The sequence below is a fragment of the Rhinopithecus roxellana genome, chromosome 20, assembly GCF_007565055.1.
Source record: "Rhinopithecus roxellana isolate Shanxi Qingling chromosome 20, ASM756505v1, whole genome shotgun sequence".
NCBI lineage: Eukaryota > Metazoa > Chordata > Mammalia > Primates > Cercopithecidae > Rhinopithecus > Rhinopithecus roxellana.
The window spans coordinates 71,985,572-72,000,380 of NC_044568.1; the positions used below are offsets into that span (position 1 = coordinate 71,985,572).

General features: G+C 65.8%; 2 protein-coding genes across 9 annotated transcripts in view; one reads left to right on the plus strand and one right to left on the minus strand.

Annotated features, from left to right (window-relative positions):
- Window positions 1–546: 546 nt before the first annotated feature.
- Window positions 547–4,423, plus strand: TPSG1 (tryptase gamma 1). Of its 2 annotated transcripts, none has more exons than XM_010387793.2 (6): window positions 547–602; window positions 1,144–1,170; window positions 2,130–2,301; window positions 2,820–3,085; window positions 3,733–3,878; window positions 3,978–4,423. In XM_010387793.2, exons 1-6 carry the CDS (start codon window positions 557–559, stop codon window positions 4,284–4,286), a joined length of 966 nt encoding a protein of 321 aa, XP_010386095.1. In that variant the 5' UTR covers window positions 547–556; the 3' UTR covers window positions 4,287–4,423. The 2 variants fall into 2 exon arrangements, with proteins under 2 accessions (XP_010386095.1, XP_010386094.1); XM_010387792.2 differs by having other exon boundaries at window positions 550–602; window positions 3,682–3,878; window positions 3,978–4,302.
- Window positions 4,302–14,809, minus strand: part of CACNA1H (calcium voltage-gated channel subunit alpha1 H) — a 66,830-nt gene continuing 56,322 nt past the window's right edge. Inside the window, exons 23-35 of one of the 7 annotated variants that reach the window (XM_030925381.1) lie at window positions 14,522–14,647; window positions 14,320–14,409; window positions 13,962–14,172; window positions 13,605–13,622; window positions 12,221–12,372; window positions 11,037–11,146; window positions 10,712–10,845; window positions 10,511–10,581; window positions 9,107–9,185; window positions 8,035–8,156; window positions 7,417–7,861; window positions 6,883–7,043; window positions 4,302–6,067 (exon numbers count right to left, since the gene is read on the minus strand). In XM_030925381.1, coding sequence (XP_030781241.1) covers window positions 5,054–6,067; window positions 6,883–7,043; window positions 7,417–7,861; window positions 8,035–8,156; window positions 9,107–9,185; window positions 10,511–10,581; window positions 10,712–10,845; window positions 11,037–11,146; window positions 12,221–12,372; window positions 13,605–13,622; window positions 13,962–14,172; window positions 14,320–14,409; window positions 14,522–14,647 — 2,733 coding nt within the window. In that variant the 3' untranslated portion in view covers window positions 4,302–5,053. Of the gene's footprint in view, window positions 6,068–6,882; window positions 7,044–7,416; window positions 7,862–8,034; window positions 8,157–9,106; window positions 9,186–10,510; window positions 10,582–10,711; window positions 10,846–11,036; window positions 11,147–12,220; window positions 12,373–13,604; window positions 13,623–13,961; window positions 14,182–14,319; window positions 14,410–14,521; window positions 14,648–14,809 lie in introns of all 7 variants that reach the window. The other 6 variants (XM_030925383.1, XM_030925386.1, XM_030925385.1 and 3 more) reach the window with 6 other exon arrangements.

A 14,809-nucleotide genomic window follows, 5' to 3' on the forward strand; every position in this document is an offset into this window, starting at 1 on the left:
TCCCCATCTGATCTGCCGAGCGAGCACGGGACCTGCTGCCGGATGTGGGGACAGGGACGTCTCAAAGGGTGGTTGTCACGAGGGCCTGAGCTGTCTCCATGGGGCTGCTGGGCCTTGACTGGGACCCTCCTAAGGAACCCCGAGGACTGGGCTCCCAGGGGATGAAGGAGAGGGGGCCAGTGTGCTCTGAGGGAGCCAGGGACGGCTTCTTGGAGGGGGCGGCACTGATAGGAACACTTACCTCTGCCTCAGCCCTGGCCCCGGAGCAGAGAGAGGGTGAGAAGTGGTGCTTGCTTTCTGTCCTTCACCACTGTGCCTTTGGGCCTTGCTGGCCACTTGGTGCCAGGGCTGTGGCATCCACATGGGGATAAACAGAGACGACGACCCTTCTTAGAAGATGTGCAGAAGGAACAGGTGGGGCCGTCTGTGGAGCTCCCACCTCCTCCGTCCTCCCGCCCTGCCTGACAGCAGGTGTGTGGCCACTCCTACCCCCCACGCCCAGCAGGTCCAAGGGTCAGGCGGGCCCTCCTCCTTCTCCCTACATTGGGCAGACACCATGGCCTTCGGGGCCCATGGCCTCCTGCTGTTCCTGGCTGTGCCCGGTGAGTGACCTGGCCTGGATATGAGGATGGGGGGGCATCTGCTTCCTGCCTGGACCCCTGGTGGGGGTGAAGCTGGGGGCTGGCCTGAGGGAGGAACACGCTGAGTCCCCACCCTGTGGGGTCCCGTGTCTCCTCTGAAGAGACTGCACCCCTGGCTGGAGGCCCGGCTGTCCGTGCCTGGGGACAGAGGCAGGAGGGAGGTGCGGGTGGGAGTTGGGGGTGCCGGGAGTCCCAGGACCCAGAATACTGGTGATTTCTCCCCTGAGCAGGACCTGGAGGGTGGGGAGAAGGCCCAGGCCTGAGGCCAAACTCCCAGCCTCCAGCTGCCGTTTATGGCCCACGGCTGGTTCCAACCAGCCCTGGGTCAGTAAGACAGCGGCTGACCCAGCCTCACCAGGCCGGGCCCCTCCGCTCAGGGCCAGGGCCCACCCCAGTGTCACCCTGAGGCCTGGCAGGTGTGTGGCAGGGGCCTCTGGAGCCTGCACACCCCTCCCCTCGGCAGCCCCCCTCCATCCTGGGCCCTCCCGTCTCTTTCCCGCAGGTGTGTCCCTCAGGGCTTTGCAGCCAGGTACGTCTCCAACAGATGTGGGGTGTGGGGGTGGGTGCAGGCAAGGCCTGGCAGGGGGGCCTCGGAGACGACCCTCTCCTTCCCTGGGGGTCCCACTGGGGAGGCCATAGTTTGTCAGGTGGTTTCTGCTGACATCTCTCGGTTGAGGGAGGCTGGCCGGGGTCTGCGGCAGGGGCTGGGCTGTCTCCCCCACCACTGCGGTCAGTTTGTACCTTGGCAGATGCTTCGAGGCCATAGAAACAACCTGGCCCTCCTTGAACTTCCCCCCCGCAGGGTCCCCACTGTGGCCCAGGAACCAGCTGGGGGCTTTGCTGTGCAGGAGAGCCCAGGCCCCACCCCCAGACCCACTCCCTATCTGTAAATATCTACGTCCGTCTACATCCCAGCTTCCCTTCCGTTCAGCCGAGTGGCCACATTCCATTGCCAGCAAAATTATCCAGCTCAGGCGGCCCCAGGTGCGGCCGGTGGGCCTCAAGCCGACTTCCTAATTTCTTTTTAATTTACTGAGGTGAAGTTCACAGAAGATAAACTTACATTATCAAGCGTCCAATTCAGAGACCCTGAGCACCTTGGACAGTGCGTGTACCCCCCAGTTCTATCCAGCTCCGAACATCTCCACCTCCCCTGAAGGAAAACTGCCCACCAGGCAGCCACTCCCGGCATCCTGGGCCTTCTCGGGGGCTCCACCATTCTCTGAGCCCCTGTCTAGCTGCCCGGGAGCCCTGGTTAGTTTGTGGAGCACGGCACTTAGAAGCCGCAGCCTGCGCACTGGGCGCGCGCACGGCCGCCAGGGTGTCATTTCAGCTGCACCCGCGATGCTTGTAGGGAAAGGCCGGCAGACGGGGGAGCTGAACAGGGAAGTCCCTGAGAAGGCAGGTATGGTCAGGGAAGGCTTCCTGGAGGAAGCACAGTGGGCTTCTTGGGATCCCCACCAGCCACCCCTTCCTCCTTCGACTTAGGGTGTGGCCAGCCGCAGCATTCGGGTGCAGGAGGCCGGATCGTAGGGGGCCACGCGGCCCGGGCCGGCGCATGGCCATGGCAGGCCAGCCTCCGCCTGCGGAGGGTGCACGTGTGTGGCGGGTCCCTGCTCAGCCCCCAGTGGGTGCTCACAGCTGCCCACTGCTTCTCCGGGTGAGTGTCCGGCTGGGCAGGGGCAGCCTGAACGTCCAGGCCTGAGTGGGGCCTACGCCAGCGCACAGGCCTCCACTGGGTCTGGACTCACTCTGAGGCTCGGGAACTCTGGGCCCGTTTCCTTCCAGTGGAAAGGGAGGGGCTGGCTGCCCCCTCTGTGAGGTTCTGCCGTCTTGGCTGGCCTCTAGGGACCTACAGCTCCCTCCCGCGTCCCCGCCGCTGTCTCTTCATGTGAAACTGAGCTTGCAATCTGCCTCCTGACCAGCCCCTGCTGGTCTCGGGTGTGCTGCTGGCTTTTCCAGGGGCTGGCAGGAACCACAAGGTGCTGCCGTGGTCCTTGGACCCTGGAGGGCGAGGCCACTGCCCAGGCTGTGTGTGTCCTGAGCCCAGGAGGCAAGAGCTGGGCTTTGGATGCCCGCAGGGGTGGGGTCTGGGCAGGGCCGATGCTGACCTCCAGCCTTTGCAGCCAGCCCCTCAGGGCACAGATGCCCGCAACACCCACCCACCTTCCCTCCCAGGTCCCTGAACTCTTCCGATTACCAGGTGCACCTGGGGGAGCTGGAGATCACTCTGTCTCCCCACTTCTCCACCGTGAGGCAGATCATCGTGCACTCCAGCCCCTCAGGACCGCCGGGGTCCAGCGGGGACATCGCCCTGGTGCAACTCAGTGTCCCCGTGACCCTCTCCAGCCGGATCCTGCCCGTCTGCCTCCCGGAGGCCTCAGATGACTTCTGCCCTGGGAGCCAGTGCTGGGTGACTGGCTGGGGCTACACGCGGGAGGGAGGTGAGGAGCCTGCGTGGGGATGCTGGGATGGAGGGAGGCAAGGGCAGCGGGAAGAGAACTGGTTTGAGGGACGCTGATGCCACCACCTGCTCCTGGTGGCCTCCACACCCGGCCAAGGCCGCCCCCGTTGCCTGTCCCTTTTCTTTTTTTTTTTTTTTTTTTTTTTTTTTTTTTTTTTTTTTTTTTTTTTTGAGGCGGAGTCTCGCTCTGTCGCCCAGGCTGGAGTGCAGTGGCGCAATCTCGGCTCACTGTAAGCTCCGCCTCCCGGGTTCACGCCATTCTCCTGCCTCAGCCTCCCGAGTAGCTGGGATTACAGGCGCCCGCCACCTCGCCCGGCTAGTTTTTTGTATTTTTAGTAGAGACGGGGTTTCACCATGTTAGCCAGGATGGTCTCGATCTCCTGACCTCGTGATCCACCCGTCTCGGCCTCCCAAAGTGCTGGGATTACAGGCTTGAGCCACCGCGCCCGGCCAACCTGTCCCTTTTCAAAGCCTATCGTGTGGGTCCAGAGCAGCGGCCAAACATCAGATCACGTGCCATGACGAGGGTCACAGTGGCACTGGACTTGTGTCTGGCAAGGTCTCCCATCCCCCCAGGGCAGGGCCTGGTGCTCCAACCTTCCCTGAAGCCTGTCTCCCCCGCCCCAGAGCCTCTGCCACCCCCGTACAGCCTTCAGGAGGTGGCAGTCTCCGTGGTGGACACAGAGACCTGCCGCCGGGACTACCCTGGCCCTGGGGGGAGCATCCTTCAGCCCGACATGCTGTGTGCCCAGGGTCCCGGGGACGCCTGCCAGGTGAGCCCGCCAGGCCGTGACAGAGGACGGTGGCGGGTGCAGCCCAGGGAGGGGCTCCCCACCTTCTTGGCTCCCAACGCTCGCCTTCTCTGTCCTCAGGATGACTCTGGGGGGCCTCTGGTCTGCCAGGTGAACGGTGCCTGGGTGCAGGCTGGCATTGTGAGCTGGGGTGAGGGCTGCAGCCGCCCCAACAAGCCAGGGGTCTACACCCGTGTCCCCGCCTACGTGAGCTGGATCCGCCGCCACACCACAGCCTCAGGGGGCTCAGGGTCTGGGTACCCCGGGCTCGCCCTCTTGGCTGGCTTCTTCCTCCCCGGCCTCTTCCTTCTGCTAGTCTCCTGTGTCCTGCTGGCCAAGTGCCTGCTGCACCCGTCTGGGGATGGCGCTCCCTTCCCCGCCCCTGACTGACGGCAGGAATCCAAGTGCATTTCTTAAATAAGTTACTATTTATTCCGCTCCGCCCCCTCCCTCTCCTTTGAGAAGCTGGGTCTTCTGCATCCGATTATTGCAACATTTAACCTGAATGTAAAAGCACACAGAACAAAGGTGTCAACGGGAATTTCGCAGCCAAAGCCCCCAGATGGAGGGGAGGCCCGATTTGCGTCGGCTCCTTCGTGATGTGATGTCACCATCTCCCAGAGTCACAGGATGCTTCTGGGAAGGCCCGAGCGGAACGGAAAGGGTGGTGGCTGGAAGGGGAGGGTAGTGAGGGCGTGACAGGCGGACAAGAACTCAGACTGTGAGTGAAGGTGGCATTGGGCCGCAGTGGCCGCACCTGCTGCCGGCAGGGGCCCAGTCCCCCAGTGAGTGTCCTGTAACAATGCGTGGCCTGAGAGGACGCAGCCTGGTGCCTTCCCCTCTCTGGCGGGTGCCTGGTCTTCGTCCCACAAACGCAGCTTCTCTCACGACGGGACGCTGACCCAGCCGCCCGCACAGCCTCAGCTGGCAGCAAAACTCCAAGAACCCCGAACCAGAAAGGACAGGGGCTCGGGGGGCCCAGCAGCCACTCCTGCTTCACTGGGCAGAGAACCAGGGCCTGGGCTGTCATTCTCCCCGGGCCTCTCTGCTCACGACAGGACCCAAGTCAGGGTCCACGCACGGCTCCGCCTGGGCTACCACCCCAACGGGGCCCCCAGACCCCGGTGCCAAAGCCCTGTGCGGCACCAAGCCCCGAGCTACACGGGGTCATCTGTACCATCCCCTGGGGCAGGGGTGGCTGAGGGGGACCCTGGTTTCTCCAGAGGACACTGGGGGACTGTGAGGTACAGCCCCCGCCTCTTCTCTGGGGGGTCACTGACGGGCACGGGAGGCTCTGTTTCCGGGGGTTCCAAGGGCACTGTGGCCCCTGAAGAGGAAGCTCTGGGTTCTGGGATCACGCTGTGGCCACCGTCCAAGAAAGGGTCTCCACTGGGGCCGCCGAGGTCCAGCGGCTCGAAGGCAAAGCTGGGGACGGTCAGGTGCTCGGCCCGGCAGGAGGCCTGGCCCCAGCGCTCCCCCTTGGCTGCAGGGTCCCCTCCGGTGCCTGAGCCCTCTGTGGGCTCCAGGGAGTCCCGGTGAGGGGTGGCCTCACAGGATGGGGTTCTGCGCCTCAGGGTGGTGCTGCCGCCCTCCGCTGCGGGGGGCCGCGCGGAGCCCTCATCCTCCGCAGGGGGTTCCACCGAGATGCAGGGGGGGCTCATCTTCTTCTTTCTGCGCGCACCCAGAGAGGGCTCGGCCTCGGGGCCCCAGGCCTTGGCCTCCCCAGGCTCCCCGCTGCCCAGCTCCGCCGAGGGCCGCCACTGCTCGTCCACCCGGCCCGGCTTGTCCAGGAAGCCCTGAGCGTCCACGCTGTAGAGCCTGCGCAGGTCCCGCTCGCCGCCGGCCACTGGAGAGGCTTCGGGGCCCTGGGGCTCGGCCACGGGCTGCCAGGGGCAGGCGGAGCTGGTGATGTGGCTGACCTCCTCGTCGGCTGGGTCCGAGGCCTCGGCCTCCTCTCCACCCGGGGCTGCCGTCCGGCTGGAGACACAGCGCTGTCCGAAGGTGTGCTTCCGGGTGCGGATGCTGGCGGGCCGTGGGGAGCGTGGGGGAGACTGCAGGGAGCCCCCCTGGGACACCGGCCTCACCAGGGTTTTCTCGCCAGTCTCCGCAGGGTCCAGGGTGTCCCTAGGGCCGTCAATCTGCCCTTCCAAGGAATCGGCGCGTACAGCCTCCTGTGGGGCGTGGAGGCAAAGTGAGGAGCAGGAACCTGGGAGAGCCCTATCAGTGGCCAGGGCCCGGGGACCCCTCACCATCCAGGTCCTGGAGAGGCCAAAGTGGGCAGGTGCCTGGGTGGCTCCTGACCCTCGAGATGGGGCTGGAAGCCACTGGTGTGGACATCCCAGTCTCACTCCTGACCTGTGAGGCTCCTGGGGAAAGCCTGTGCCCGCTGCTCTGCAGGCAAAGATGCCATGGCCCCCAGGGGCACAGAGCTGAGGCTGAGGCCACCTCCCCACCCCGGGACACCAGCAGCCCAGCTGGGCATCCCAGGATGGGGCTCTCCTAACTGCTCCCATGCGGTATGGGGGTATTGCACTGGACAGTAAGAGGCAGGGAGAGGCAGGAAGAGGAGCCGAGGCTGCAAGTGGGTGAGGCTGGGACATCTGAGCACAAGCCAGGACTGGAGAAGCCGCTGTCTGCCCACCATGGGACACATGCCCACATGGGGCCTGGGAAATCGCCGTCTGCCTGTCATGGGGTGGGCCTGAGAAACTGCTGTCTGCCCACTGTGGGGCCTGACGCTGTGGGTCCAAGAAGACTCCGGTCCCCGTAGCCAGGAGCTCCGTAGTCACAGGCTCACAGGCCTCAAGCCCACCCAGTCCCAATGCTCCGAGATCCACCAAGCAGCAGGCAGAAAACTTCGGAGCCGCAAGGACCCAGTGCCGCCCTCCCTGGCCCTTGTCCTCATCTGCTGGTACTTCAGACAAGAGGAGGCGTCCCTGTAAGTCCCCACCCGCCGGCCTCCACAGCAGGCAACAGCTTCTCCCACCTGTCTGCAGAGCAGCCGGCTGAGGCTGGGGGAGCGGGCTGCACCCCGAGGGGACAGGGCATGGAGGGTCTCGCTGCTCCTGGCTGGGGACGACACAGCCAATGGGATCTGGAGGGAGGCACAAGACTCCGCGGGCGGCGAGTGTGCAGAGGCAATGGAGTCTGGGGCAGGGGAGAATCTAAGCTGGCAGCTCTGCCCCTGCGTTCCTACCCAGTTTCCACCCACCACCGTCCTCCCCCAACCTGCCACCATCCTCCTTCCTGGCCAGCCCCGGCCTGACCCGACCTCCCTCTCACCTGCCCACCCAGTCCTCCCCTCATCTGCCCACACCCGGCCTCCCCAACCTGGCCTCCATCCTCCCTCCTGCCTGCCCCCATCCTCCTTCTTGCCCATCCTCCGGCCCCACCCTGGCCTGCCCCATCCTCCCTCCCACCTGCCCCATCTTCCTCCCTGTCCGGCCATCCTCCCTCTCACTGCCCTGTCCTGCTTCCCACCCAGGACGCGTCTCCCCGCTGGCCCCACTGGCTGCCGTACCCAAGGGGGTGCTGGCCCCATAGGTCTCCATCTCCACCTCCTGCAGCGGGCGGGGGTGGGGCGCCGAGGCGGGCACCACGGGCCGGAACATGTAGCTGTCGTTGGGCAGCGAGAGCATCCTGGACACGGACACCTTGCGTGCGACCAGGAGGTTTGGGGTGTCCCTGGCATCCGGACTCTCCTGGGGTGAGGGAGGCCTGTCTGCATCCACCCGGCGTGCACCCCTGGGGCCCTGCGCCAGCGCCAGCTCGATCTCGGCGTCCAGCTCCGCGCCCTCGCGCGCCTCCTTGTTGCTTTCCTCCAGGTGCTTCATGAGCACGGCCACCACCACGTTCACCAGCACGAACTGCGCCACCAGCACGAAGGTCACGAAGTAGACGGGCGACAGGGCTGGCAGGTAGCTCAAGCAGTGCTTGTCCTCACGGGTGCACTCGCGCAGCGTGTCCTGCGGTGGGGGGCAGCTGCAGGCTGGGGTCCACACCCACCTGTGGGCACCGCCCTGAGAGTGCCGTCCCCTTCCCCCTGCCCGGCAAGGACGGACCCGGCCGTCCTGGGAAAACCTGAAACCCCGCTGGGGCTGCCAGGTGCCAGGGCCACGGCCACGGCCACGGCAGGTACCTTCATGATCCCGTTCCAGTTGTCCCCCGTGGACACGCGGAACAGCGTGAGGAAGGCCATGCCGAAGTTGCTGAAGGTGGCATGCCTGCTCAGGCCCTCGCACGGGTTGTCTTCGCTGCACTCTGAAGGGAGGGACACGACGCCTGGTCAGCCGCGCCTGCTCTGGGTGGAGGCGGGACATGCACCCAGCCTCCACATGGCCCCTGGGGAGCCCAGAGGCAGGGTCAGCCCAGAGAATGTGGATGACAAAGCCCCGGTGGTTTGACCTGCCCAGCAGAGGCTGACCCTGGGTGTGAGGCCGGAGCCCCTGGGCTGAGGCCTCTGCTGCCGCACCTTGGCTGGGACTCATCAGGCTTGGCGGCTGCGACCCCAAACCATGGAAGAAACATCGTCTGTGTCTGGGACTGTGCGTGGTGGGGGGTAAGTGGGTGCCGGCTGACCAGAATCAACTTGCCCAGTGGACAGATGCTGGACTGTGACAATGTCACACCCGTCAGAACGGGGCTTGGGGGAGGGACCTGGCAGGGACTGGGCTGTCTGAAGTGGGACCCAGTAGGGGCAGGGCTGGGCCATCTAAGGAGGGTCCCCGCCTGCTCCGCCCAGCCTGGCCTAAGGAGGGTCCCCGCCTGCCCCGCCCAGCCTGGGCTGAGGCTGAGGCCTGGGTGGGAGCCTCAGGAGGCTCCAGTCACCAGGTGAGGGAACACAGCCAGCATTTGTCTCCTGGGACCACGTGGCATTAGGGATGGCGGCGTGTTTCCAGATGTATGTGTGCACATCTCCACGTGTACTCGCTTCCCCTCGTGTGTGGCAGGCATCCCTGTGTCTGTGTTCCTGTGTGCGTGTCCGCATACGTGTCACAAGCCTGGGTGCAGGCCTCTACGTCGACACGGGAGCCTTGGCCTCGTGCACAAAAGGCTCGGACGCAGGCCCGGGTGAGGACGCCCAGCGGGTGTGTGGCCCCCATCAGGCCCCACACTGTTCGCAGGCATGTGACTGCGTTGTGAGTGAACGAGCACGGGGGTGCCTGTCAGGACCCCGTGTGTGCTAGGAGGAGGGCGCAGGGGCCACTCACCCAGCCTCCCGAACAGCTCCACTCCCAGCGCAGCATAGATAAAAAACAGGAGCATGAAAAGAAGGCCCAGGTTGCCCACCTACATGAGAGAGAAGCAGAGCCGGGTCAGGCAGGCGGGCAGGGAGGCCTCAGCCCATGCTGCAGGGCACTCGGCGCCTCAGCCACCAGGCCCCACCTGCCCACCCTCTTCCATGCGCTCCCAGCCCAAGCCAAGTGGAAGCAAGCTCCCAGAGCTGGGCGGGGACCCCCGTTCCTCAGCCCCACGCCCCTTCCGGGGCTCCACGGCCTCACCAGGTAGACAGACACAACCTACCCCTCCGTGCTGGCCCACACTGGCTTCTCTCTTCCTCAGCCCTCCCCCTGAGCATCAGCCTCTGGCCCGGAGCCCACTCCACACTCTCTGCCCAGCAGGTTCCCCCGGGGCTCTCGCCCACCCTGTTCAGGGGCTACCTCAGAGATTTCATGGTGGGGCCCAGGCCAGCACGCAGCTGACTGAGGGGTCCTGGCAGGTGGCCTGGGCCTCACCCCTCCCCTGTCACAGCTCTCCTGTGGACCACCCCACCAGCCCCAGCATCTGCACACACTACTCCGCCGGGCGGCGCACCCTCCAAGGCTGGCCTGGCCTGCCCTACTCCACGTCCCTCCTCTGCACAGCTGAGCACCTGGTGAAGCGGCACCGGGCCCTCGGGAGTCTTACTCGGACGAAGCTAGGCACGCCGCTGAGGACAGGGTGAGTGGGGACAGCTGAGGTGGGAGGCAGAAGACAGGCAGGGGGCAACTGACAGATGGCGCAGGGACGAGAAATGACTGGGAAGAGGAGGTGCCGGATGCATGGGCAGCCGTGGGGGTGGGGGATGGCTGGGAACGTGGCTGGGCTGGTGGATGGATGGACACGAAGGTTGGACAGGTGGACTAGAGGCTACGGACGGGACACTGCATTGGGTCTCCTAGCTGTGGAGGCCAGAAAGGATGTGGGCAGGGTCCAGGGGCACAGGAAGCAGGGAGGCTGGGCCCATGTGGGCTCCGAGGGGCACCCGGGCCTGCGGCTGACGCCTGCATCCTGGGTGTGGTCCTGGGCGCACACACACCCACCCTGGCCACCTGCTGCACTCTGCCTGGATCCTTCCGGCTCTCCACGGCCCCTGCCTCTGGAAGTGCACTGGACAGGTGGCCCCGGTTATGAGTCTTGCCCAGAGGACTGAGGCCAGAGGGCAGCGGCTGGATCCACCTCTGCCAGCCCAGCCAAGCCACGCAATGCACACAGCAGGGACACGGCTTCAGCCGTCGCACAACCGAGGGACCAGAGACAAACGAGGGAGAGCGGGGGCGGCGAGACCCTCCCTGCAACCTCGTCTTTCGGGGGCATGTGGGACCTGCGCTGAGGATGGTGCGGGCTCCACCTACCTGGGGCAGGGCTTGCACGACGGTGTCCAGCAGGGCGCGCATGCCCGTGGCCATCTTCAGCAGCTTCAGCACTAGGGCCAGGAGCTGAGCGTCAGCAGGGCTGGGCTGGGGACCCCGGTCGCACCTACCCTCACTCCCAACTAAGGCCGAGCCCCCACCCTCCACCCGCAGAGGGCACCTGGCAGGCGCACAGGCACCTACCCCGGGCGATGCGGAGGACACGCATGATGCGGATGATGGTGGGGTTGATGGGCAGCGCGGCGCTCATCTCTATCTCCTCCAGCGTGATGCCCATGAGTGACAGCAGCACGATGGCCAGGTCCAGCTGGTTCCACCTGCGAGGCCGCAGGCTCAGTGCACACACCCAGGGTCCCCACCTCAGCTCGGTGCACACGCCCGGGGTCCCCGCCTTGGCTCAGCAGCATCACTTCTGCAGACTCCCGTGGAAAAGCCTGCGGCCTCACCTGCCCCAGCCCCTAGAGCCCTGAGGCGCCCCCGGAACCCGAGACGGCCCTGCCCCACACACCTGTCCTTGAAGAACCGACGGAACCCAAATGCCACCAGCTTCAGTGCAGCCTCGAAGACAAACACGATGGTGAACACGTAGTTGCAGTACTTGAGGGCCTCGTCCAGAGACTGGGGGTGGAGGGTCAGGCTGGCTGAGGTGGGGCTGGGGCCACCCCTCTTCCCCTGGCTCCCACTCTGCACGCCTGTGAGTGACCCCGGGGGCCGGCCCGGGGGCTCCCAGGTCAGCTCAGCAGCTCCTCCCTGGGCACCGGGAGCCTCTTCGGCCCTCCTCCAGCCCAGCATACAGGCAGTGCTCCGAAGCGTCTGACCAGGTGAATGAGTGAAAGCTACTCTCCCAGCATCCACAGGCCCAGCTGAACACCACGGTCTCCGGTCCGGGAAGCCACCCTGAGCTGCCCGCCCACTTCACACGCTGCAGCCATCTTTGCGCCCCGGCGGCAGTGTCCTGGCCTCCCAACCATCCTCTACCGACCTGAGCACCTCGGGGGCATGGGAACATGGGCTCACAGGACCCAACTCTGAGCACCTACAGTATGCAGCCTGGGCTGGGCTGGGAGGCACTGCCCGGATGGACCCTGGAGCCCCCCATCCTCTGAGGACGAACCTCTGGGGAGGGAAGACCCTGCCCCTCCCCGCCCAGGCTCCTGGTCTCTGGCCACGGCCATCCTCAGCTCCACACAAAATGCTTTCCACAGAGCTGAGTCCGCTCAGCCTCAAAGGCTTACTGCTACCCAGAGACTACCTCCTTCCTCTGGGAGGACCACGTCCTTCCACTGAGGAAAGGAGGGGCTGCAGGGGGACCCGAGTAAAGAGAAACTCCACCTCAGGCCCTCAGGCCTGCCTGTCTCCTGCCAGCCTCCCCACGATGGGACATGCACGGCCTGCCAGCCCCTCCTCACGGGTGGGACGTGCATGGCCAGCCTGGGGAGGGGCCCCCAGGGCAGGGGGAGGGGAGTTTCAATCAACGTTAAAAGAAAGACCTTTTTTCACACAAAATCTCCACATCCCCCATGCAAACCCCAGTGAGGGCTCAGCGGAGCGCCAGTCCTGGATTGTACGTGCTGTTAGCTGCCCCACTGGGGGTGCCCCAGCCCCTAGGCCCCCTTGTTGCCCTGGTCTGTGGGAAGGAAGGGCCCCCTCGCTGCCCTGGTCTGCGGGAAGGAAGCGCCCTCTTGCACCCACCTTCGGTTGGTTATAGTGCTCCATGGACATGGTGATGACGTTGACGCAGATAATGAAGGTGATGAAAAGGTCGAGATAGTGGCTGGTGCACAGCGAGTGAATGGAGCGGCGGGTGGGCGAGTAGTCGGCATAGTAGGGCCGGCGCTGGGCCTCTGCAGGGAGGGCGGCCGTGAGCGCCAGGCGGGAGGGCTGCCCCGGGCTCCTGCAGACCCCATTCTCTTCCCAGGTGGCCAAGTGCAGGGGAGAAGTGGGGGCCCACGGCTCAGATGTGAAGATGGGGCTGGCCCTGCCCCATGGCAGGGCTCACGTCAGACTGGAGGGGGACTCACTCAGGGAAGGGACCCTGTTCTAAGTGAGATACAGCTCCTTGGGAAGCTGGCTAGGCCAGGAGGCCTGGGCTGGAGCAGGCCTTGGGGGCAGGCCGCTGACTAACCTCCTCAGCAACGCAGCCGCGTCCTGGGCAGCCCCCAAGAGTGGGTTCGAAGCTGAGATGGCTTCCCCACATCCCACCTGGGTGCCGGGCACACCCCGCCCTCCTGGAGCTCCCAGGTTGGCGCAGCACGTGGCTGGGCCTCTGTGGTCTACTCCGGGTCTGGCCTCAGGCTGAGACACTGAGGAAGGGCTGGGCAGAGCAGCCCCACTCATCTCCGGGCCCACAGGGCCTCACTGGAGCAGAGACAAGAGTGTGACCTGCCCTCTGGCCACCAGCCCAAGTCCCTCCCCTCCCCATCCTCCAAGGGGCCATGTGCTGTGGTCTAGGGTCTGCCAGACTCCAGACCATCTGAAGTCGGTGTCCACCATCTGCGTGTGTCCCCTAGGCAGGTGTGCACTGAACGCTCGGCCTCCAGGGCCCCTCCACGCACGAGGAGGAGCTCCAGTAGGTGAAGGCGTGAGCTGCCACCACACCCTAGCACCTGCCTCGGCCACAGAACCACACACGGGTGGGGACCACTGGCCCAGTGCCTGGAAGAGCAGGATACACCCCCCGCCCGACCCTCATGCTCTGCGGGCCAGCATGCAGTCACTGAAGCACTCAGTGCAGCCTGGGCAGCCAGGGGGGGCCAGCAGTCAGTCGGGCTGGACCAGCAAGGACACGGGGCAGCCACAGGCCTGCAGGGGTGTGGGTGGCCCCTCGTTGCTCTGGGTGTCCTGGTGCACGGCAGAGATGCAGGCAGACTGTGAGCCGGGCAGAGCCACACGCATGCATGCACACAGCAGCCCAGGCACCAGTGGGCGAGCACAGCCCGTCCCTGCGCCACACACCCAGCACCTCCAGCTGCCTGTGCCCCCCCTGCGGAGGACCCCAGCAGGCCTGGGATGCCCGCCCTTCCCCGAGCAGCGGCCGCAGAAGCGGGGCCTGAGGCATGCAGGGCAGGGCCGGTACCTGGGCTGGGGAAAGTGCCTGGAAAGACAAGGAGATGGTCTGAGGGCTAAGGGTGTGGGGGCGCTCGGGCCTGGAGCCCTCCCTGCTCTCCCTCAGCTCCCGTATTTCGGGGGCTGTGCTGGCTCCTTGTGGAGCGAGGACTCGGTGGGGAACCTGCCCCTTGGGCACTGGGGACGGGGTTGGGGGTGCTTCCTCTCCTGCTGTGGCGGGCTCCCCCATCGGCCTTCTCCAGCCAGCCCCTCCAAGGCCCGGCCCCCATGCAGGCCCAGGCAAGGCGGGTGGCGTGCAGAGCCATTCGGGGAGGCTGGGGTGGGAGCGGGCAGGGCTGGAGGGCCCGGTGGGCACATAGGTACCGACCCGCCACCGCCACCGGGAGCGCCTTACTCCTGCGCCTCCTCTCCAGGCGCCGCAGCCGCTTCTCCTCACGCCGCCGCGCCTCCTCTGCCTCCTGGTGCTGCCGGCATTTGTGGAAGTTCTCGACCACAACGCCCACGAACATGTTGAGCACGAAGAAGCTGACGATGAGCAGGAAGGAGATGAAGTACAGCAGCATCCAGGGGTTGTGGTTCTGCACGGGCTGCGGCACAGAGCTGGTGGGTCCCCGCCCGCCTGCTCCGCCAGGTGCCCTGCCCAGGATGGCCCCACAAGTCCCCAGAGGCCAAGACAGCCGCGTGGGGGAGACCCTGAGGTGACCCGGCCACCCGCCTGTGCACACCTGCTGGTCCACACCGACGGCGTCCAGCCCGTCATACATGATATTCACCCAGCCATCCTTGGACGACAGCACGAACAGCGACATCAGGGCCTGAGGGCCAGAGCCAGGGTCCCTGAGGAGGGCTGGAGCTGGGGTCGCTGGCCCTCTCGCTCCAGGGGGTCCTGGAGACCCCTCCCCCCGCCTCCTGCTGCCGCCTGCCCACCTGGCCCAGGTTGTCGAAGTTGTACTTGCGCCTCACCCAGCGGTAGTGGGCGGCCCGGCACTGCGCCTTGGTGGAAATGTTCCTGGTGTCGCCACCCTCGCAGTAGTAGAACTTCCCTTTGAAGAGCTGATGGGTGTGGCGGTCACCGCGGAGGGCCCGGCCTGTGCCCCACCCCACACAGGGCCTCCTGGGGCGCGAGTAAGGCCCGAGCTGTCCCTCCCTGTCCCACAGTAGCACTGCTGGGAGCCACACTGGGAAGACAGACCCCCGGGCACATGGGGGCCACAC